At 49.3% G+C, this 22,239-nt stretch overlaps 1 protein-coding gene and 1 long non-coding RNA gene across 6 annotated transcripts in view; one reads left to right on the top strand and one right to left on the bottom strand.

Moving 5' to 3' along the window:
• Positions 1-22,239, bottom strand: part of LOC149452189 (uncharacterized) — a 154,829-nt gene that overhangs the window by 124,168 nt on the left and 8,422 nt on the right. The window contains exon 1 of one of the 3 annotated variants that reach the window (XR_016314909.1): positions 4,032-4,488. The exons of the other annotated variants lie outside the window; for them this stretch is intronic. This is a non-coding gene — a long non-coding RNA (uncharacterized LOC149452189). Of the gene's footprint in view, positions 1-4,031; positions 4,489-22,239 lie in introns of those variants that run through there. 3 annotated transcript variants of the gene reach the window in all.
• Positions 4,428-21,555, top strand: CIMIP1 (ciliary microtubule inner protein 1). 3 transcript variants are annotated; one of them, XM_089689669.1, is made up of 5 exons: positions 4,443-4,559; positions 5,986-6,048; positions 15,965-16,046; positions 18,511-18,609; positions 20,773-21,555. In XM_089689669.1, exons 1-5 carry the CDS (start codon positions 4,549-4,551, stop codon positions 20,926-20,928), a joined length of 411 nt encoding a protein of 136 aa, XP_089545795.1. In that variant the 5' UTR covers positions 4,443-4,548; the 3' UTR covers positions 20,929-21,555. The 3 variants fall into 3 exon arrangements, with proteins under 3 accessions (XP_089545797.1, XP_089545795.1, XP_089545796.1); XM_089689671.1 differs by lacking the exon at positions 5,986-6,048 and having other exon boundaries at positions 4,428-4,559; XM_089689670.1 differs by lacking the exons at positions 4,443-4,559; positions 5,986-6,048 and adding an exon at positions 11,461-11,592.

The following is a 22,239-nucleotide window of genomic DNA, read 5'->3' as shown; positions in this document are numbered from 1 at the left end:
GATCTGCAACTACAGGAAACGTTTGGTTGAGGTTATTGCTGCCAAAGGAGGGTCAACCAGTTATTAAGTCCAAAGGTTCACAAACTTTTTCCTCCCTGCACTGTGAATGTTTACATGTTATGTGCAATTAAACCATGGCAACATCTAATGTTTGTGTAGTATTATGTTCAGCAGACTGTGTTCTTCTATTGTGACTTAGATGACGTTCAGAGCACATTTTATGCCCAATTCATGCAAAACTCCACGTAATCCCAAGGGGTTCACATACTTTTTCTTGCAACTGTATATATACATACTTATACACATACATACATACATACATATATATATACATATATATACACACACACACACACATACAGTCATGGCCGAAATTGTTGGCACCCTTGATATTTTTCCTGAAAATCAAGTATTTCACACAAAAAAGGTATTGCATTAACACATGTTTTGCTATACACATGTTTATTCCCTTTGTATGTATTGGAACAAATATAAAACAGAGGCAGAAAAGCAAATATGACATAATGTCACACAAAACCCCAAAAATGGGCTGGACAAAAGTATTGGCACCCTTAACTTAATATTTGGTTGCACACCCTTTGGAAAACATAACTGAAATCAGTCGCTTCCTATAACCATCAATAAGCTTCTGACACCTCTCACCCGGAATTTTGGACCACTCTTCCTTTGCAAACAGCTCCAGGTCTCTCTTATTGGAAGGACACCTTTTCCCAACAGCAATTTTAAGATCTCTCCACAGGTGTTCAATGGGATTTAGATCTGGGCTCATTGCTGGCCACTTCAGAACTCTCCAGCGCTTCTTTGCCATCCATTTCTGAGTGCTTTTTGACGTATGTTTGGGGTCATTGTCCTGCTGGAAGACCCAGGATCTTGGACGCAAACCCAGCTTTCTGACACTGGGCCCTACAGTGCGACCCAAAATCCTTTGGTAATCCTCAGATTTCATGATGCCTTGCACACAGTCAAGGCACCCAGTGCCAGAGGCAGCAAAACAACCCCAAAACATCATTGAACCTCCACCATATTTTACCGTAGGTACTGTGTTTTGTTCTTTGTAGGCCTCATTCCGTTTTCGGTAAACAGTAGAATGATGTGCTTTACCGAAAAGCTCTATCTTGGTCTCATCTGTCCACAAGACGTTTTCCCAGAAGGCTTTTGGCTTACTCAAGTACATTTTGGCAAACTGTAGTCTTGCTTTTTTATGTCTCTGTGTCAGCAGTGGGGTCCTCCTGGGTCTCCTGCCATAGCGTTTCATTTCATTTAAATGTCGACGGATAGTTCGCGCTGACACTGATGCTCCCTGAGCCTGCAGGACAGCTTGAATGTCTTTGGAACATGTTTGGGGCTGCTTATCCACCATCCGGACTATTCTGCGTTGCAATCTTTCATCAATTTTCCTCATCCGTCCACGACCAGGGAGATTAGCTACAGTGCCATGGGTTGCAAACTTCTTGATAATGTTGCGCACTGTGGACAAAGGCAAATCTAGTTCTCTGGAGATGGACTTGTAACCTTGAGATTGTTGATATTTTGCCACAATTTTGGTTCTCAGGTCCTCAGACAGTTCTCGTCTCCTCTTTCTGTTGTCCATGCTTAGTGTGGCACAGACAGACACACAATGCAAAGGTTAAGTGAACGTCTCTCCTTTTTATCTGCTTTCAGGTGTGATTTCTATATTGCCCACACCTGTTACTTGCCCCAGGTGAGTTTACAGGAGCATCACATGCTTGTAACATTCTTATTTATCCGCAGTTGTGAAAGGGTGCCAATACTTTTGTCCAGCCCATTTTTGGAGGTTTGTGTGACATTATGTCGAATTTGCTTTCTTTCCTCCCTTTTTTTGTTTTGTCCCAATACACACAAAGGGAATAAACATGTGTATAGCAAAACATGTGTTAATGCAATACGTTTCGTGAGAAATACATGATTTCCTGGAGAAATATCAAGGGTGCCAACAATTTCGGCCATGACTGTATATATATGCTCGCAATCCGAGTGTTTTTCCTGTCTGCTGGCGATGTGGTGAGGAAACACCACATTTTCTGGACTTGCCAACAAATTGCACCTTTCTGGAGAGAGGTCCTTAGCCTTTTGCAGTTACTTTTACAGGCTTCTATTTCATTTGAGCCCATCCACTTTTTGTTGGGCCTACCTTTTCCAGGCTTCTCCAAATTTGCCAGGAAACTATCTGTAACGGAACCAACCCAGTCTGCGCTTGGGTAGTTCCGTTAGAATACCGCTTCCCCATCCGAACACCGACCACAGACACCACAGCTGACCATACAAGACTAGATGACACCAGTCTTGAAGTATACCAGGAAGTAGACTAGTTTATTTTAACACAGATACAAGATATATACACTCAGGGGACAATCCCCCCTCCCTGCATAATGACACAGGGCGGGGCAATCTACATTTAGTAACAAGAGACACACCTACAGACAGTCCCATCAGAAGGGAGGGCTGCTGGAGACACCCCCACCAAGCCAATACACATAAACACATACATAATAGTTTGCTCCCAAGCAAGACACACAATAGAACAATGGGATGCAACCACACATCATTAAACAATCCACAACCCCCACCTCACTTATACATGTCTACACAATATTAGGACAGATCACCCTGTACCCCTAACAGGCACAGGGTGACTTACACATAATAGGGATATGGGGAGCAGAGACAGGGGTCTCCCCACCTATCCAAAGTGAGCTGTGTTCCATGGGCCCCCCACCCATGACACCAACCAACACGCCCCCCCCCCCACTGTGGAGAGCGTATAACACCAAACAACAACCCCCCCAAAAGAGAGAGCCTAACACTGACCAACATCCCCCCACTACAGAGAGAGCAGAGCACCAACAAGCAACCCACCCCCCCAAAAGGAGAGAGCCTGACACCAACCAACACGTAACCCTCCCCCCACTGTGGAGAGCGTACAACACCGACCAACAACCCCCCAAAAGAGAGAGCCTGACACTGACCAACATCCCCCCCCCCACCACAGAGAGAGCATAACACCAACCAGCAACCCACCCCCCCCCAAAAGGAGAGAGCCTGACACCAACCAACACGTAACCCCCCCCCCACTGTGGAGAGCGTATAACACCGACCAACAACCCCCCAAAAGAGAGAGCCTGACACTGACCAACATCCCCCCCCCCACCACAGAGAGAGCATAATACCAACCAGCAACCCACCCCCCCAAAAGGAGAGAGCCTGACACCAACCAAAACACCCCCCCCCTCCCCCGGCCAAGAGAGCTTTCCACCGCCACCGCCTCCCGCGTACCCCCGCTGCCACCCCCTACCATCCCTGGCAAAAGAGAGAAAGAACCTCACAGACACTCACCTTCACAGCTCCGGTCATCCCTGGGACCTAGATTCGAGCTCTGCATACATCGTCAAGCAACCCGCAGGCTCTCATGGATCCTACCTGGTCCCCATGCAGTGTGGGTTCCTTCTTCTGGGGGGCAGCGCTGCCCCCCTGAAAATTGCCGCCCTAGGCAAATGCCTTGTGGTAAATACGCCCCTGCCTATACTCCTCAAATATTGGTTCAGCGCTGTCATACATACACACCGGGGCGGACTGACAACTCATGGGGCCCCCGGGCAATAGGGGATCATGTGGCTCCTGTGTCCTTGCCCAAACTCAAAAAAACCTATGAAAAAGGTACCAGGGGCATCTCATGGGGCCCCCTACTGACCCCGGGCCCTCGGGCAGTGCCAGAGTTTCCAAATGGTCAGTCCACCCCTGCATACACACCAGGTCATGGGAGGGAGCATACTTGGCTTGCCTTTTTTGCCTTGGGTGCTGAAGGACCTTGCCACCAACCTGGCCCCATGGAGGTGAGGAGAGGAGGTGCTGTAATCCAGCAGACAAGCAATGCAATCACACCTAAAAACCTTGCTGTTTTGATAACTTTGGCACCGCAGAATAGGAGAGATGTATGATGGGTATTCCATTTACAGGACCGCCTGCCCCTTATACTTCTCAGGAACACCTACCTGCACTGGAAACATGCAACTGTCAGAGCCTGAGGAACAAAGAGAGGCGACCATGTTCAGGGTGCAGGCCGTATTGTGATGATGTTGGTATTACAGGCCGCTCATCCTAGGAGACAGGTACTTGGACCTCACATATATTTCACAGATCAGAGAAAGGACAAGGCCACGAGTCTTCCCCCTTCAACAAGACATGGAGAGGACGCTGATCTGTGCAGCAATCTAAAGGACTTATTGAAGAATTAAGAACGCCTGAGGGGGAGAAGTCAATTAACAGAAGAAACAAATGGATCGCTCATTTCAGCTGCATATCATATGACTGCAAATCCGCCTGAACTCTGTGTGCTGCCCAGACAATGCGGCAGATAAGAAAGGTTGCCACTGTAAAGCTGTGTCAGTCATCCCTGATCTCTGTTGTCTCTTCCTTTTCAGCAGCCAGTGTGGCCATTCTCCTCATTGGAAGGATGGGAATTGAATATAAATGGGATGGGATGATGGAAAATGAATATACACCGAGGTCATGGCTAAGAGGTAACTAAACATAATAGACTGTGTAAAAATACATATAGATAGATAGAGGAGAGGGGAAGAGAGGAGAGGAAAGAGAAAAGAGAAGGGAAAAGAAGAGAGGAAGAGGAGAGAGGAGAGGAGAGAGAAAGAGAGGAGAAGAAGAGGAGAGAGGGGAGGAGAGGAGAGAGGAGAAGAGAGAGGGGGAGAGAGGAGAAGAGAGGAGAGGAGAGAGAAAAGAGAAGGGAAAAGAAGAGAGGAAGAGGAGAGAGGAGAGGAGAGAGAAAGAGAGGAGAAGAAGAGGAGAGAGGGGAGGAGAGGAGAGAGGAGAAGAGAGAGGGGGAGAGAGGAGAAGAGAGGAGAGGAGAGAGAAAAGAGAAGGGAAAAGAAGAGAGGAAGAGGAGAGAGGAGAGGAAGAGAGGAGAAGAAGAGGAGAGAGGGGAAGAGAGGAGAGGAGAGGAGAGAGGGGAAGAGAGGGGAAGAGAGAGGGGAAGAGAGGAGAGAGGGGAAGAGAGGAGAGGGGAGGAGAGAGGAAAAGAGGAGAGGAAGAGAGGAGAGGAAGAGAAGGGAAGAGAGGAGAGGAAGAGAGGGGAAGAGAGGAGAGAGGGGAAGAGAGGAGAGGAAGAGAGGAGGGGAAGAGAGGAGAGAGGGGAAGAGAGGGGAAGAGAGTAGAGGAGAGAGGGGAAGAGAGGAGAGAGGGGAAGAGAGGAGAGGAAGAGAGGAGGGGAAGAGAGGAGAGAGGGGAAGAGAGGGGAAGAGACTAGAGGAGAGAGGGAAAGAGAGAAGAGGAGAGAGGGGAAGAGAGGAGAAAAGAGAGGGGAATAGAGAGGGGAAGAGAGGAGAGAGGGGAAGAGAAGAGGGGAGAGGAGGAGAGGAGAAGAGGGGAAGATGAGAGGGGAGAGGAGATGAGGGGAAGAGGAGAGGAGAAGAGGGGAAGAGGAGAGGGGAGAGGAGAAGAGGGGAAGAGGAGAGGGGAGAGGAGAAGAGGGGAGAGGAAAGAGGAAGAGACGAAGAGAAGAGAGGGGAGAGAAAGAGATGAAGAAGATGAAGAGTGGAGAGGGGAATGAAAGAGAGGAGAGAGGAAGAGGGTAGAGAAAGAGAGAAAGGGGAGAAAGGAAAAGGAGAGGGGAAGAGGAGAGAGGAAGAAGGGAGAGGAAGAGGGGAAAGGAGAGAGGAAGAGGAAGAGAGGAGAGAGGAAGAGAGGAGAGGAAAGAGGAAGGGAAATGAAAATAAAGGGAAAAGAGAAAAAGGAGAAGAGGGGGTAAACAGAAAAAAAGAGAGGAAACAGCAAAGCACTGAGTATAGGGAAGTTTTGCATTTGCTCAGAGTTCCTCCTTAGCTGCAGCGGTTGGAAGTAGAACTTTTAGAAGACTTTTCCCGACTTCCTCCCACGACACAGAAACTTTTTTCAGAGTGTTCTTAAAAAAACCCGGTATCTTCTTTTTCTTAGCTATGAAATCCATCTCCTGACATCGCCGGTAGAAGGAGACGCGAGCAGTGAAAGGGTTTGGTGGTAATAACATCTGTGTTTTAAATCATTGTGAATATGTTAAGCTGACAGTGAGTCTCCGAGGGGTTCTGATCATTAATTCTCTATGCATAAAATTAAAACCTGGAACGCATTTTTTAAAATCCGTTTCTAATCATCCCGGAAAACTTTCCCGCGTAGCAAACTATTGTGCTGCTATAATATATTTTTGGAGGAGAGCGCTCAGACTATTAAAGAGTCTGGGGCCCCCTGCCTTCCTGCTTTTTAATTTCGACATTAAGCGGGAGGAAGATATTTTCTTTTCTTTTTTTTTTTTCAGGGACATTGTACCATTTAATAGAACGAGCGGGATGTGTCTCAGCTATAAATATATTTCAACATTGCGCACCGGATTAACGAGCTGGATTCGCTCGTGTCAGTCGGGAACAGCCATTTACTGTGGGATCGCGGCTAAAGGGCGCCATTAAAATGGGGGTATCTGGTGTTTGCCAGCTGGGTAAAAGGGGGCGCTTATTTTTTTTTCCCCCACACATGCTACCTTGTGTTTGCTGCTCTGCACCCCTTCCCATAATCCTCCATCCTTAGGGAAGGACTGAGACATTGTATTCATCCGAGCCATCTTGGTTCCTCGTCTAAACATTTACCAAATATTTATATAAATGAAAAATGATTTAGTAAGATAAATATCAGCCGCAGCGAGGCCAATAAACGGGCCAGCCAGCCGTTCCCGAGCGTCTCGTTTAATTGCCGCCTAATTGGTAAATGGGAGTTGGATAGGTCAGAGCACCTGGGTGAGAGCGGAGGGCCCCGCGCTATTTCTGGAGCGTCATTGATCTCCGAGAGGCCGGGGCGCTAATTACAACCGTTATCTCACACGGCGCAGATGTCTGATGAATAAATAAAACACTTTTCTTCCGTTCACCATTAGAAGGCTTTGTGTGGCAAACAAAAGACCAAATGAACTCACCGGCGAGCGGGATGGTGTAGTGCGAATCGCACTGTGCGTGGCCAAGCGTCTCCATCCTGGGATTGTTGTTTTTCAGTTCGTTGTGTTCAGGGATGAGAGGCGTGATTCGGGGGAAATTGATTTTGCTGCAAAATTACCAATATCACCGTCACATATATTGCCGAATTGGGAAAGTTTGCCTAAAATGAATTAACTTTTTTTCTTTATTTGAAGTGTGAGGATTTTTGGGAGTGTATTTAGAGTATTATTTATTTATTTCAGGTACTTATATAGCGCCGTCAATTTACGCAGCACTTTACATATATATTGTACATTCACATCAGACCCTAACCCTCAAGGGATGTACAATCTAAGATCCCTAACCCTCAAGGGGCGGACAATCTAAGGTCCCTAACCCTCAAGGGGGTACAATCTAAGGTCCCTAACCCTCAAGGGGGTACAATCTAAGGTCCCTAACCCTCAAGGGGGTACAATCTAAGGTCCCTAACCCTCAAGGGGCGTACAATCTAAGGTCCCTAACCCTCAAGGGGTGTACAATCTAAGGTCCCTAACCCTCAAGGGGCGTACAATCTAAGGTCCCTAACCCTCAAGGGGCGTACAATCTAAGGTCCCTAACCCTCAAGGGGCGTACAATCTAAGGTCCCTAACCCTCAAGGGGCGTACAATCTAAGGTCCCTAACCCTCAAGGGGCGTACAATCTAAGGTCCCTAACCCTCAAGGGGCGTACAATCTAAGGTCCCTAACCCTCAAGGGGCATACGATCTAAGGTCCCTAACCCTCAAGGGGGTACAATCTAAGGTCCCTAACCCTCAAGGGGCGTACAATCTAAGGTCCCTAACCCTCAAGGGGCGTACAATCTAAGGTCCCTAACCCTCGAGGGGCGTACAATCTAAGGTCCCTAACCCTCAAGGGGCGTACAATCTAAGGTCCCTAACCCTCAAGGGGCGTACAATCTAAGGTCCCTAACCCTCAAGGGGGTACAATCTAAGATCCCTAATCCTCAAGGGGGGTACAATCTAAGGTCCCTAACCCTCAAGGGGGTACAATCTAAGGTCCCTAACCCTCAAGGGGCGTACAATCTAAGGTCCCTAACCCTCAAGGGGCGTACAATCTAAGGTCCCTAACCCTCAAGGGGCGTACAATCTAAGGTCCCTAACCCTCAAGGGGCGTACAATCTAAGGTCCCTAACCCTCGAGGGGCGTACAATCTAAGGTCCCTAACCCTCAAGGGGCGTACAATCTAAGGTCCCTAACCCTCAAGGGGCGTACAATCTAAGGTCCCTAACCCTCAAGGGGCGTACAATCTAAGGTCCCTAACCCTCAAGGGGCGTACAATCTAAGGTCCCTAACCCTCAAGGGGCGTACAATCTAAGGTCCCTAACTCACATTCATACATATCTATACTAGGGCCAATTTAGACAGGAGCCAATTAACCTACCAGCATGTCTTTGGATTGTGGGAGGAAACCAGAGTACCCGGAGGAAACCCATGCAGGCACATGCATGCAAACTCCAGGCAGGTGGTGCCATGGTTGGGAATGGAACCAAGGACCCCTAGTGCTGCCAGGAGGAAGTGCTAACCATTTAGCCACTGTGCTGCCCTAGTAGGTTGGCTTGTTTCCTTTGAGTTTGTTTTGTTTCCTTTGTGTTGTTTGTTTTGTTTCCTTTTGTGTTTTTTTGTTTTGTTTCCTTTTATATTTTTTGTATTGTTTTTTGCAAATTTGATGATTGTTTGCTGTTGTGGTTTGTAAAAAATAAATGTGTGATATTGGGTGAAAAACTGTCTCTTCTACAGCAGGCTATCACAAGGCAAGAGACATCTGTCTGCCCGTTGCTGTACTACATTCACTGTGATGTCCTCTCTAATCCCTGGTGCCCAACCTGTGGCCCCAGGGCCACATGCAGCCCTTAGCTACTTGTTATGTGGCCCTAGGACCCCAGCAGTCTTGTAGTGGGATTAACAATGATTTCTTCTAGGCTCACAACATGTCCCCAGTCCAGGGGCCGACTGACCATTCGGCTACTTGGGCACTGCCCGAGGGCACGGGGTCATTAGGAGGCCCCATGAGATGCCCCTAGTACCTTGGGCTTTTTTGAGTGTGGTTTGAGCGTGGGCGAGGACACAGGGGCCCCATGATTCCGTACTGCTGGGGGGCCCCATGAGTTGTCAGTCCGCCCTTGCCCCAGTCTCTCACTGTCTTCTGCAGCATGTCCCCAGTCTCTCACTGTCTTCTGCAGCATGTCCCCAGTCTCTTGCTGTCTTCTGCAGCATGTCCCCAGTCTCTTGCTGTCTTCTGCAGCATGTCCCCAGTCTCTTGCTGTCTTCTGCAGCATGTCCCCAGTCTCTTGCTGTCTTCTGCAGCATGTCCCCAGTCTCTTGCTGTCTTCTGCAGCATGTCCCCAGTCTCTTGCTGTCTTCTGCGGCATGTCCCCCACCCATTGTCTCCCTTAGCATAATACTAGAAGAGACTGTCAGAGACTGCAGACATAACATAGCAGATGATGGCCAGAGACTGTTGATATACTACATGTTTGGTTCTAGACTGGGAACATGCCGCAGAAGACAGCGAGAGACTGGGGACATGCTGCAGAAGACAGCGAGAGACTGGGAACATGCCGCAGAAGACAGCGAGAGACTGGGGACGTGCCGAAAAAGACAGCGGGAGACTGGGGACGTGCCGAAAAAGACAGCGGGAGACTGGGGACGTGCCAAAGAAGACAGCGAAAGACTGGGAACATGCCGAAGAAGACAGCGAGAGACTGGGGACATGCCGAAGAAGACAGCGAGAGACTGGGGACATGCCGAAGAAGACAGCGAGAGACTGGGGACATGCCGAAGAAGACAGCGAGAGACTGGGGACATGCCGAAGAAGACAGCGAGAGACTGGGGACATGCCGAAGAAGACAGCGAGAGACTGGGGACATGCCAAAGAAGACAGCGAGAGACTGGGGACATGCCGAAGAAGACAGCGAGAGACTGGGGACATGCCGAAGAAGACAGCGAGAGACTGGGGACATGCCGAAGAAGACAGCGAGAGACTGGGGACATGCCGAAGAAGACAGCGAGAGACTGGGGACAGGCCGAAGAAGACAGCGAGAGACTGGGGACATGCCACAGAAGACAGCGAGAGACTGTGGACATGCCAAAGAAGACAGCGAGAGACTGGGGACAGGCCGAAGAAGACAGCGAGAGACTGGGGACAGGCCGAAGAAGGTAGTGAGAGACCAACCAAATATGTGACTTGTCCCCAGTTTCTCACTGTCTTTTGCAGCATGTCCTCAGTCTTTCAATTTCTTTTGTAGCATGTCCCAGTCTCTCGCTGTCTTTTGGGGCCTGTCCCCAGTCTCTCGCTGTCGTGTGCAGTATTTCCCCAGTCTCTCGCTGTCTTTTGGGGGCCTGTCCCCAGTCTCTCGCTGTCTTTTGGGGCCTGTCCCCAGTCTCTCGCTGTCGTGTGCAGTATTTCCCCAGTCTCTCGCTGTCTTTTGGGGGCCTGTCCCCAGTCTCTCGCTGTCTTTTGGGGGCCTGTCCCCAGTCTCTCGCTGTCTTTTGGGGGCCTGTCCCCAGTCTCTCGCTGTCTTTTGGGGCCTGTCCCCAGTCTCTCGCTGTCTTTTGGGGGCCTGTCCCCAGTCTCTCGCTGTCTTTTGGGGGCCTGTCCCCAGTCTCTCGCTGTCTTTTGGGGGCCTGTCCCCAGTCTCTCGCTGTCTTTTGGGGGCCTGTCCCCAGTCTCTCGCTGTCTTTTGGGGGCCTGTCCCCAGTCTCTCGCTGTCTTTTGGGGGCCTGTCCCCAGTCTCTCGCTGTCTTTTGGGGGCCTGTCCCCAGTCTCTCGCTGTCTTTTGGGGCCGGTCCCCAGCGTCCAACCAAACCTGCAGCATATCCACAGTCTCTGATCGTCATCTCCTGTTATTCCTGCAGTCTCTGACAGTCTCTCCTAGTATGACATACACTGAATATTATATGCGTGGCCCTTTCGTGATGTCAAGGGCCACATCTGAAGCCCCTTTCTACCCCATAGGCTGACAACCACAATGAGGTGCAGGGAGGACTACATTCCCTTTCCTATGGAAGATTTGTTTTTTCCTTCTCTAGATGTAGGGACATCCATCTGACACCTATGTATAGCTGGCATCTGGCCCTGCTGGGACTTGTAGTCCTCCTGAGGCCACAGAGCTGCCCGGCCCCAGCTCTGGAATCAGGCAGCGAGGTTGTCATGAGTGGGGGGAGGGAAGGCCTCACACTGCTTTGGTGACGGTGTCACTGGTTGTCATGAATGGGGGGAGGGAAGGCCTCACATTCCCTCGGTGACGGTGTCACTGGTTGTCATGAATGGGGGGAGGGAAGGCCTCACATTCCCTCGGTGACGGTGTCACTGGTTGTCATGAATGGGGGGAGGGAAGGCCTCACATTCCCTCGGTGACGGTGTCACTGGTTGTCATGAATGGGGGGAGGGAAGGCCTCACATTCCCTCGGTGACGGTGTCACTGGTTGTCAGGCAACATGTACACAGGCCCAGCCGTCTGTAGGGAGAGCAGCGTGGAGAGCCATGGCGGCCGTCCCGCACAGCCAGGCCAAGGACCACAACTTGGTAGCCCAGGACATGATCTGGTAAAGCCCTGTGTAGAGGGCACTGGGGCCAGCGGGGCCCCGGGGTGGTGGCGGGGCCACTGAGGCCATGACCTGAGACGGTGACATCAGAACGGGGGATGTTTATCCGCATCACCCTCCTGTGTGTACCTATGAGGGGCGCATGGAGGGTGCATGATAGGGGAATATACATTCCAAGCCAGGGAAGACCATGGGAACACGCACACGGGGCCCCAGACATGGCTGGTGGGGTGGAAGGAAAAGGTGCAAATAGTGACGCATGATCTATTATGTCCGGGTGACTAGAGCGGGGGTGGGATCCTGCCGTCTGCTGGGCGCAATGTGCGTCTATCACTGCGCCCCGAATACAAGCGAGAGACTCGGGGGGCGTCCCTGGTGTGTGTATATAGTGCAGGTGTATGGTACATGTATGTAGGTCAGGTGTATGACTTGTGTGTATAGTGCAGGTGTATGACGTGTGTATATAGTGCAGGTGTATGGTACATGTATGTAGGTCAGGTGTATGACTTGTGTGTATAGTGCAGGTGTATGGTACATGTATGTAGGTCAGGTGTATGACGTGTGTATATAGTGCAGGTGTATGGTACATGTATGTAGGTCAGGTGTATGACGTGTGTATAGTGCAGGTGTATGGTACATGTATGTAGGTCAGGTGTATGACGTGTGTATATAGTGCAGGTGTATGGTACATGTATGTAGGTCAGGTGTATGACGTGTGTATATAGTGCAGGTGTATGGTACATGTATGTAGGTCAGGTGTATGACGTGTGTATATAGTGCAGGTGTATGGTACATGTATGTAGGTCAGGTGTATGACGTGTATATAGTGCAGGTGTATGGTACATGTATGTAGGTCAGGTGTATGACGTGTATATAGTGTAGTTGTATGGTACATGTATGTAGGTCAGGTGTATGACGTGTGTGTATAGTGCAGGTGTATGGTACATGTATGTAGGTCAGGTGTATGACGTGTGTATAGTGCAGGTGTATGGTACATGTATGTAGGTCAGGTGTATGACGTGTGTATAGTGCAGGTGTATGGTACATGTATGTAGGTCAGGTGTATGACGTGTGTATAGTGCAGGTGTATAGTACATGTATGTAGGTCAGGTGTATGACGTGTGTATAGTGCAGGTGTATGGTACATGTATGTAGGTCAGGTGTATGACGTGTGTATATAGTGCAGGTGTATGGTACATGTATGTAGGTCAGGTGTATGACGTGTATATAGTGTAGGTGTATGGTACATGTATGTAGGTCAGGTGTATGACGTGTGTGTATAGTGCAGGTGTATGGTACATGTAGGTAGGTCAGGTGTATGACGTGTGTATAGTGCAGGTGTATGGTACATGTATGTAGGTCAGGTGTATGACGTGTGTATAGTGCAGGTGTATGGTACATGTATGTAGGTCAGGTGTATGACGTGTGTATAGTGCAGGTGTATGGTACATGTATGTAGGTCAGGTGTATGACGTGTGTATATAGTGCAGGTGTATGGTACATGTATGTAGGTCAGGTGTATGACGTGTGTATATAGTGCAGGTGTATGGTACATGTATGTAGGTCAGGTGTATGACGTGTGTATATAGTGCAGGTGTATGGTACATGTATGTAGGTCAAGTGTATGACGTGTGTATAGTGCAGGTGTATGGTACATGTATGTAGGTCAAGTGTATGACGTGTGTATAGTGCAGGTGTATGGTACATGTATGTAGGTCAGGTGTATGACGTGTGTATAGTGCAGGTGTATGGTACATGTATGTAGGTCAGGTGTATGACGTGTGTATAGTGCAGGTGTATGGTACATGTATGTAGGTCAGGTGTATGACGTGTGTATATAGTGCAGGTGTATGGTACATGTATGTAGGTCAGGTGTATGGTACATGTATGTAGGTCAGGTGTATGACGTATATATATATATAGATATAGAGAGAGAGATGAGGCGTAGTGTCTGGAGTATTCTTCTGCCCCCCCGGGGAGAAGGGGCGGACTGACCATTTGGAAACTCAGGCACTGCCCGAGGGCCCGGGGTCAGTAGGGGGCCCCATGAGATGCCCCTGGTACCTTTTTCATAGGCTTTTTTTAGCTTGGGCAAGGACACAGGGGCCCCATGATCCCTTATTGCCCGGGGGCCCCATGAGTTGTCAGTGCGCCCCTGCCGGGGAGTGTTGTATGTACGGGGTGCAGAGATCTGTTTGCATAGTACATGTCAGACACGTGTACATACAGAAGGCTGTGTATGCAGCACAGGGGGATTGTATATATGTACATCCTGCATATGTTGCGTGTATGTTTGTGGGAACATGACAGATCCTATATCTTGTCTCTGTTACACATTCCTACCTTTTGTTATCCTGACGAAATAGCTGTTTGTTTGTCTGTGTCCATGTGCAGAGAGTGAATGTGAATGGGAGTGACTATATAATGTGCCTGCAGGGCCCTAATGAGGAAAGTGGCAGGGTCTGCATCCTTTTAGACGTGATTTTTTTTTTCCTTTGGGAGTTTCTCACCAAAAAAGACATTTGTGTTACAGGGGATGCCCAAAATCTGACTTGTATCTTAGGCCTCTTTCAATTGGACGTTGGGATCAGGTTCGCCTGACCCGATCGGAAGCTCCATTTAGCTGGGGGGTAAACGGGCATGTGACCGTTTACACCCACCGATCCGATCCACTTCACCTTCCGTCCGTCGGATGGAAACGGCAGGTGGTCCGTTTTCATCTGACCGCCCAATGAGGAGAGCGAGCTGCTCTGTGTCCGCTCTGCAGCAGGGGAGTGGACACAGAACTGTCATCCGCTTGCTCAACGGGGATCGGCGGAGAGATCCCCCCCCCCGCTGAGCAAGCGGATCTGCTAAATGGGTCAGCTCAATGTGAAAGGACCCTTAGGGTAGTGAGCCAATCACACAAGCAGGAAATTACATTTCTGGGGGGGGCGTTCTGTGCGCCAGGCCGCCATATTGCATTTTGCAGAAAATGACAGCGGCTGCAGATTGAAAAGGAAAGGGAATTTTTAGTAACATTCGATTATAAAATAACTTGTGTTTCGATTGCATGCACTATATTATTATTTATTTCAGGTACTTATACAGCGCCGTCCATTTACGCAGCGCTTTACATATATATTGTACATTCACATCAGTCCCCGCCCCCGAGGAGCATATTCTGCCCAATTTCCTTTAGATTTACCTTCATCACAAGGGCCCGCCTAATTGGATACAACTGAAAGTGTTGTCAGGTTTGACCTCCTATTATACGGTTTTTGGTAAATCTAAAGCTACGTTCACACTCGCCTTGTTAGCCGGCGGCAGACAGGCGTTTGGGAAGCGTTTTTACCCTTTTCCAAACGCCTCAGAAAATTCTGCACATTGCAGAGTGTTGGCGTCGCGTCACGGCAAAATCGGATGCCTCTGGTCGAGTCAGTAGGAGTTGAAGCCTCCTATTCAAGTCCATGGTGCCGCTCCGCGGTGCGGTTGCGGGGCGTTAACACCATTCAAACTTCATTATAGGCGTTTGTGGGGCGTTTTTAACGCTTGGCAAATGCCTAGCAACTGCCTCTAAACCGCGCATGCGGCGTTTTTGGAGCGAGCCCTAAAGCAAAATTCTCAAGAAAATTGTATAATGTATGGCCAGCCTAACGCACATTCATACACATACTAGGGCCAGTTTAGACAGGAGACAATTCACCCACCAGCATGTCTTTGGAGTGTGGGAGGAAACCGGAGTACCCGGAGTAAACCCACGCAGGCACAGGGAGAACATGCAAACTCCAGGCAGGTGGTGCCGTGGTTAGGATTCGAACCAGCGACCCGAGTACTGCCAGGCCGAATGAAATTACCTCCTCCCTTTTATCCACTGGAAGGTAGCCTTGTCTGTTGTGATCAGCCTAACCTTGAGCCAAGTTTTTTTTTCCCCTCTTGCTACGTGGTATAAACTCACATCAAAAGTCCCAGCGTCTCTCCAATGATTTTTTTTCTTCATTGAAATATAGAGGGCGAGTCACTCCAGACCTGACGGGGTCCCAACCAGGGGCGGACTGACCATTCGGGTAGTCGGGCACTGCCCGTGGGCCCGGGGTCGGTAGGGGGCCCCATGAGATGTCCCTGGTGCCTTTCTTAGGCTTTTTTGGGTGTGGTTTGAGTGTGGGCAAGGACACAGGGGCCCCATGATCCCCTGTTGCCCAGGGGCCCCATGATTTGTCAGTCTGCCGCAGGTCCCAACCCCACATTACTAAATGTAAATCTAAAAAAAATTAAAATAAAAAAGGTTTTAGAGGCTATATAGCCTCTCTAAAACTTTTTTTATTTTTTATTTTTTTCAGCTTTCAAATAAAAAAGAGATTGCCTTGCCTAAAGCATTGCTTTTCCTGTTTAGGAAGACTCATGTGAAGAAGGAAGAGGAGGCTGCCAAAAAGTGGCCGGAGGAGTGGGGATTCCTCACCACGCCATTCACCAAGGTAATCGTCTCTGCATGTACACCCCCCCCCCCCCCCCAGGACGAGTCAATTCCCCAGCACAGCCCCCTCCCTCTTTACACATCACAGCTCTCTATTCTTCTGGGAGGGTCTAATTACTGTCCGTGCTGGCCCAGCTCCTCTCCCACCGTGAGAAATGAAAGAGATTACTAGAGTATTGCCTTTTTAACAGTCCGGAGGCTGCTGATATCACATTTAGGACAGTGACACCCAGTAGCGGTCTTAGGAATTTTGGATGTCTACACAAAGGAGGTTTTTACGGGTAAATAAAATGCACAAAATATGTTAAAGGCATAAATCATTTTATAGGAAGCTTATTATTTATTAAGATTTTTTTTTTGTTTAAATACACTTCCTGTTCTAGGGTGACAACACTCAGTCACAGTGTCTAATAAGTGGCAGTGTTGTCACCCTAGGACAGGGGTAGGCAACCTGCGGCTGTCTGGCTGTTGTGGAACTACATTTCCCATGAGGCATTGCAAAGATGACAAAACTGACAGTTACAGCTATGACTTGCAGAGGCATGATGGAACTTGTAGTCCTGCGGCTCTCAGGTTGCCTACCCCTGCCCTAGGATATGACGTATGGAAGGACTCCAGAACCAGGGGCCGACTGACCATTTGGAAACTCGGGCACTGCCTGAGGGCCCGGGGTCAGTAGGGGGCCCCATGAGATGCCCCTGGTACCTTTTTCATAGGCTTTTTTGAGTTTGGGCAAGGACACAGGGGCCCCATGATCCCCTATTGCCTGGGAGCCCCGTAAGTTGTCAGTTTCCAAATGGTCAGTCCACCCCTGCTGGGAACACACTCCCATTACAGAAACATCAGCCGCAAATGTGCGGCGTGTGGCGTTAAAGCCCACCCATGTGTTATACAGGCAGCCTTTTTTCCTATGTGATGCAGTAACATGCACATTATACTGGACGTTAGCACAATACACACTATATTGCCTAAAATATTGGCCCCGCCCTCCCAATCATGTGATTCAGGTGTTCCAATCCCCTCCATGGACACAGGTGTATACAATCAAGCCCCTAGGCATGCAGACTGCTTCTACAAACATTGGTGAAAGAATGGGTCGCTCTCAGGAGCTCAGTGACTCCAAGCGTGGTCCCGTGATAGGTGGCCACCTGGGCAATAAGTCCATCCGTGACATTTCCTGGCTACTAAATATTCCACGCTCAACTGTTAGTGGGATTATAACAAAGTGGAAGCAACTGGGAACAACAGCCACTCAGCCACCAAGTGGTAGGCCACGTCACATGACAGAGCGGGGTCAGCGCATGCTGAAGCGCACAGTGCGCAGAAGTCGCCAACTGTCTGCAGAGTCAATAGCTAAAGACCTCCAAACTTGGTGTGGCCTTCAGATGAGCCCAACAACAGTGCGTAGAGAGCTTCATGGAATGGGTTTCCATGGCCGAGCCGCTGCATCCAAGCCTTACATCACCAAGTGCAATGCAAAGCGTCGGATGCCGTGGTGTAAAGCACGCTGCCACTGGACTCTAGAGCAGTGGAGACGTGTCCTCTGGAGTGACCAATCACGCTTCTCTGTCTGGCAATCCGATAGCCGTGTCTGGCTTTGGCGGTTGCCAGGAGAACGGTACTTGCCCGACTGCATTGTGCCAAGTGTAAAGTTTGTTGGAGGGGGGATTATGGTGTGGGGTTGTTTTTCAGGGGTTGGGCTTGGCCCCCTAGTTCCAGTGAAGGGAACTCTTAAGGCAAAATTTTGAACAATTTCATGCTCCCAACTTTGTGGGAAGAGTTTGGGGATGGTCCCTTCCAGTTCCAACATGACTGCCCACCAGTGCACAAAGCAAGGTCCATAAAGACATGGAGGAGCCAGTTTGGGGTGGAGGAACTTGACTGTCCTGCACAGAGTCCTGACCTCAACCCCATAGAACACCTTTGGGATGAATTAGAGCGGGGACTGCGAGCCAGGCCTCCTCCCCCGACATCAGTGCCTGACCTGACAAATGTGCTTCTGGAAGAATGGTCCAACCTTCCCATAGACACCCTCCTAAACCTTGTTGATGGCCTTCCCAGAAGAGTTGAAGCTGTTATAGCTGCAAAGGGCGGGGCCAACTCAATACTGAACCCTACGGACTAAGACTGGGGGGCCATTAAAGGTCATGTGCGTGGAAAGGGCGGGGCCAACTCAATATTGAACCCTACGGACTAAGACTGTGGGGCCAATAAGGGTCATGTCCGTGGAAAGGGCGGCGGCCCCATACTTTTGGCAATATAGTGTATGTTTAGAATGGCACCTCATTTTTGGGCTTTAAGGGGCTTTGCCAGTCCATTCTACATGAATGGGTTGCATTAACGCAATGCTGGGTGATGTTCACAATACTGCGTGTGCTGTGAGGCACCACAACGGAGTATAACGTTCAGAAGGGGGCCAAAGGGAGTAACATTTACTGACATGACACTGAACACATTTCCTGCAGGTGACGGATGAAGAGAGAGGACAAAATGGGAAGTTGCAATTAGACGTTCCAGAACATCTGCGGGTCCGGCCCACCACCCCGCTGGAAAAGTTAATCAAGGTAAGTGACCGGCTGGGGATATCCCGTTCCTGTGGGAAGTTGGAAATTAAATGATTGATTATTCTCTCTGAAATAAGCTACAGAAGATGTAAGGGTTCAATCACAGAGGAAGCCAACAGGTCCACGTGTCCTACAGCAACCTCATTCCATCCACCATTTTTCTGGTGGGGGGTTTTGAAACTTGAAATAGACGTCTAACTGGTAACGGTGTCCTGGGCCAAGGCGGACCATATCAAGGAGGGTAAAAAGCCTTAAAGTGAACTTGTCTGGGAATATGGAAGCTGCCATTGCTGTCTTGTTTCTGAAGGCACGAGTTCTGGACCGGTCAAACTTGCTTTAGACCGGGTACAAGCACGTGGTACGGGTTGTAGGGACTTCGCTGGCTCCAGAATGGTTCCAGCTCAGCAACTCATCAGGTTACAAAGATATAATGAGAGAGCTGGAGCCTACAACACAATGAGAAGCTTCTGAAATTGATATCCTGACAAACTACCTTTAAACCCCAAACAAGTGTTTGAGGAAGCAGTGGTCTCTCTGCAGAGGTCCTCCAAGGTCCCTGCTGAATCATATCCAGAGCTCCCAAAAGCAGGGAGCATGAGCACTGCAGATTGCAGAGCTGTAAATCTGACTCAGAAAGGGTGGGTTAGATCTCTGCAGAGAGACCACTGCTTCTACGAAACATTACACTCAATAGATCATTTTTGGGAAATAACAACATGACCAGCTCTCAAGACATTTCCTAATTTTTGTGAATAACATGACCAGCTCTCGAGATGTTTTTGTCTCCACAATGTCCAGGCTGACCCAACGCCAGCTGTACCGCAAACTATGCAATGCCTGGTTGTCTGACGAGCCACTGACCCCTCTCTCTCTGCAGAGGTCCACCATCCCCTCTCTCTGCAGAGGTCCACCTATCCCCTCTCTCTGCAGAGGTCCACCTATCCCCTCTCTCTGCAGAGGTCCACCATCCCCTCTCTCTGCAGAGGTCCACCATCCCCTCTCTCTGCAGAGGTCCACCTATCCCCTCTCTCTGCAGAGGTCCACCTATCCCCTCTCTCTGCAGAGGTTCACCTATCCCCTTGTTAGGTCAGATCTAGAGCTCTCCAGAGCAGGGAACATGAGATCTTCAGAATGCAGAGCTGTACTTTTTATTTAGAAAGGAGGGGGTTAGATCTGTGCAGAGAGACCACTGCTTCTAGTAAACTTCCCTAATCTGTAGCATGCAATCAATGCATCATTTTTGTGAAATAATAACAAGACCAGCTCTCAGGACTTTTCTTTTGTCTCCATGTCCAAGTTGACCCATCACCGGCCGTAACGCAAACTACGCAAGGCCTGGTAGACTGGCGATCCACCATCCCCTCTCTCTGCAGAGGTCCAGCATCCCCTCTCTCTGCAGAGGTCCACCACCCCCTCTCTCTTCAGAGGTCTACCATCCCCTCTCTCTGCAGAGGTCTACCATCCCCTCTCTCTGCAGAGGTCCACCTATCCCCTCTCTCTGCAGAGGTCCACCTATCCCCTCTCTCTGCAGAGGTCCACCTATCCCCTCTCTCTGCAGAGGTCCACCTATCCCCTCTCTCTGCAGAGGTCCACCTATCCCCTCTCTCTGCAGAGGTCCACCTATCCCCTCTCTCTGCAGAGGTCTACCATCCCCTCTCTCTGCAGAGGTCCACCTATCCCCTCTCTCTGCAGAGGTCCACCATCCCCTCTCCCTGCAGATGTTCACCATCCCCTCTCTCTGCAGATGTTCACCATCCCCTCTCTCTGCAGAGGTCCACCTATCCCCTCTCTCTGCAGAGGTCCACCATCCCCTCTCTCTGCAGAGGTCCACCATCCCCTCTCTCTGCAGATGTTCACCATCCCCTCTCTCTGCAGAGGTCCACCATCCCCTCTCTCTGCAGAGGTCCACCATCCCCTCTCTCTGCAGAGGTCCACCTATCTCCTTGTTAGGTCAGATCTAGAGCTCTCCAGAGCAGGGAACATGAAATCTGCAGAAAGCAGAGCTGTACACATGATTTAGAAAGGAGGGGGTTAGATCTGTGCAGAGAGACCACTGCTTCTAGTAAACATCCCTAATCTGTAGCATGCAATCAATGCATCATTTTTGTGAAATAATAACAAGACCAGCTCTCAGGACATTTCTTTTGTCTCCCCAATATCCAGGTTGACCCATCACCGGCCGTTCCGCAAACTACGCAAGGCCTGGTCGGCTGGCGATCCACCATCCCGTCTCTACAGCTGGAACGTTATGGCAAAACCAAACACCCGAAAGGGGATTTCTGCAAGAGAATGAATTGGCCCGCGGAAGGCATAGCGTAGCAACCCAACGACAAGCCGACCGATGGCCCAACCTCCACCGCCATTCCCCAGACGGACCAACTTAATAAAAGTTTTCAAAGTGAAAATGCAATTTCTAGCTATCTCGCTCCCTCTGAAATGAGACAAAAACAAATAAAAGGAAATCCGCAAATGTGAAAAAAAAATCTGCATACCGACCGCAAAAACACCGGACCGTAAAACGGGATTTATTCTGCGCAATGCCTGCAGCTTCCTCCCTCCGCTATTTACATTATCGCATTAAAGGTTGGTAAAGCCGAGCTGTGATTGAAGTGGGAGCTCCAGGCGGAGCGTTTTAACACTTCTCCCCAACCAAACGTTCGCAAAACGACTATTCCAGGAAATAAAACGTCGGCGCGGAATGTCGTATTAACCTCCTCACTGCTGGACAAGCTCCACCATTGGAGTCATCTAAAAGGATGATGGCGGTTATAACCCTGTCCTGTATGTAGCGAATACACTTTTTACTCTGGAGGGACCCTTGAAATAGTTTTGGGGTGTTGGGGAACTCCTGGTAAAAATAATTATTCTGCCAATAGTTGATGGTACATTAGCGGGATCATTTCATTGCGGAATGTTTTAAATTAAAAGAATAACAGATATGACAAACCTAGGAGTGAATTTATAACAAAAAATGTAAAAAAAATCCTGTGAAACTTCATGTACATTTGTTGTGTGTGGCAAAACTGAATGTTATTAGGCTGTTTTTACTCCAGCTCGAATGTTTTTCTTTCATATAGACTAGAGCAGAGGTCTCCAAACTTTTGAAACAAAGGGCCAGTTTACTGCCCTTCGAACTTTAGAGGGGCCGGACTGTGGCCAGGTGGAGTAGAGAATGCCCTAGAATGGGAGTAAAAGATTAAAAAATTGGTGTAAGGAATAGTGCCCCACAATTGTCGTCAGTGGGATAAATAGTGCCTCATATTTGGTGTCAGTGGGATGAATAGTGCCTCATATTTGGTGTCAGTGGGATAAATAGTGCCTCATATTTGGTGTCAGTGGGATGAATAGTGCCTCATATTTGGTGTCAGTGGGATGAATAATGCCCCATCATTGGTGTCAGTGGGATGAATAGTGCCCCATCATTGGTATCAGTGGGAGGAATAGTGCCCCATCATTGGTGTCAGTGGGAGGAATAGTGCCCCATATTTGGTGTCAGTGGGAGGAATAGTGCCCCATCATTGGTATCAGTGGGAGGAATAGTGCCCCATCATTGGTGTCAGTGGGATGAATAGTGCCCCATATTTGGTGTCAGTGGGAGGAATAGTGCCCCATCATTGGTATCAGTGCGAG

Source organism: Staurois parvus, unplaced genomic scaffold (genome assembly GCF_062004578.1).
Source record: "Staurois parvus isolate SC_StPar_1 unplaced genomic scaffold, SC_StPar_1.0 ptg000490l, whole genome shotgun sequence".
NCBI classification, from domain to species: domain Eukaryota; kingdom Metazoa; phylum Chordata; class Amphibia; order Anura; family Ranidae; genus Staurois; species Staurois parvus.
Note: the sequence above shows the minus strand (reverse complement) of the source record. Positions and strands in the feature narration are given on the sequence as shown.

Excerpts from the sequence above, each read along its gene's own strand:
- CIMIP1 (XM_089689669.1), top strand. Across the intron at positions 16,047-18,510 it reads TCACCACGCCATTCACCAAG|GTGACGGATGAAGAGAGAGG; the intron begins GTAATCGTCTCT and ends CATTTCCTGCAG. Across the intron at positions 18,610-20,772 it reads CGCTGGAAAAGTTAATCAAG|GTTGACCCATCACCGGCCGT; the intron begins GTAAGTGACCGG and ends CCCAATATCCAG.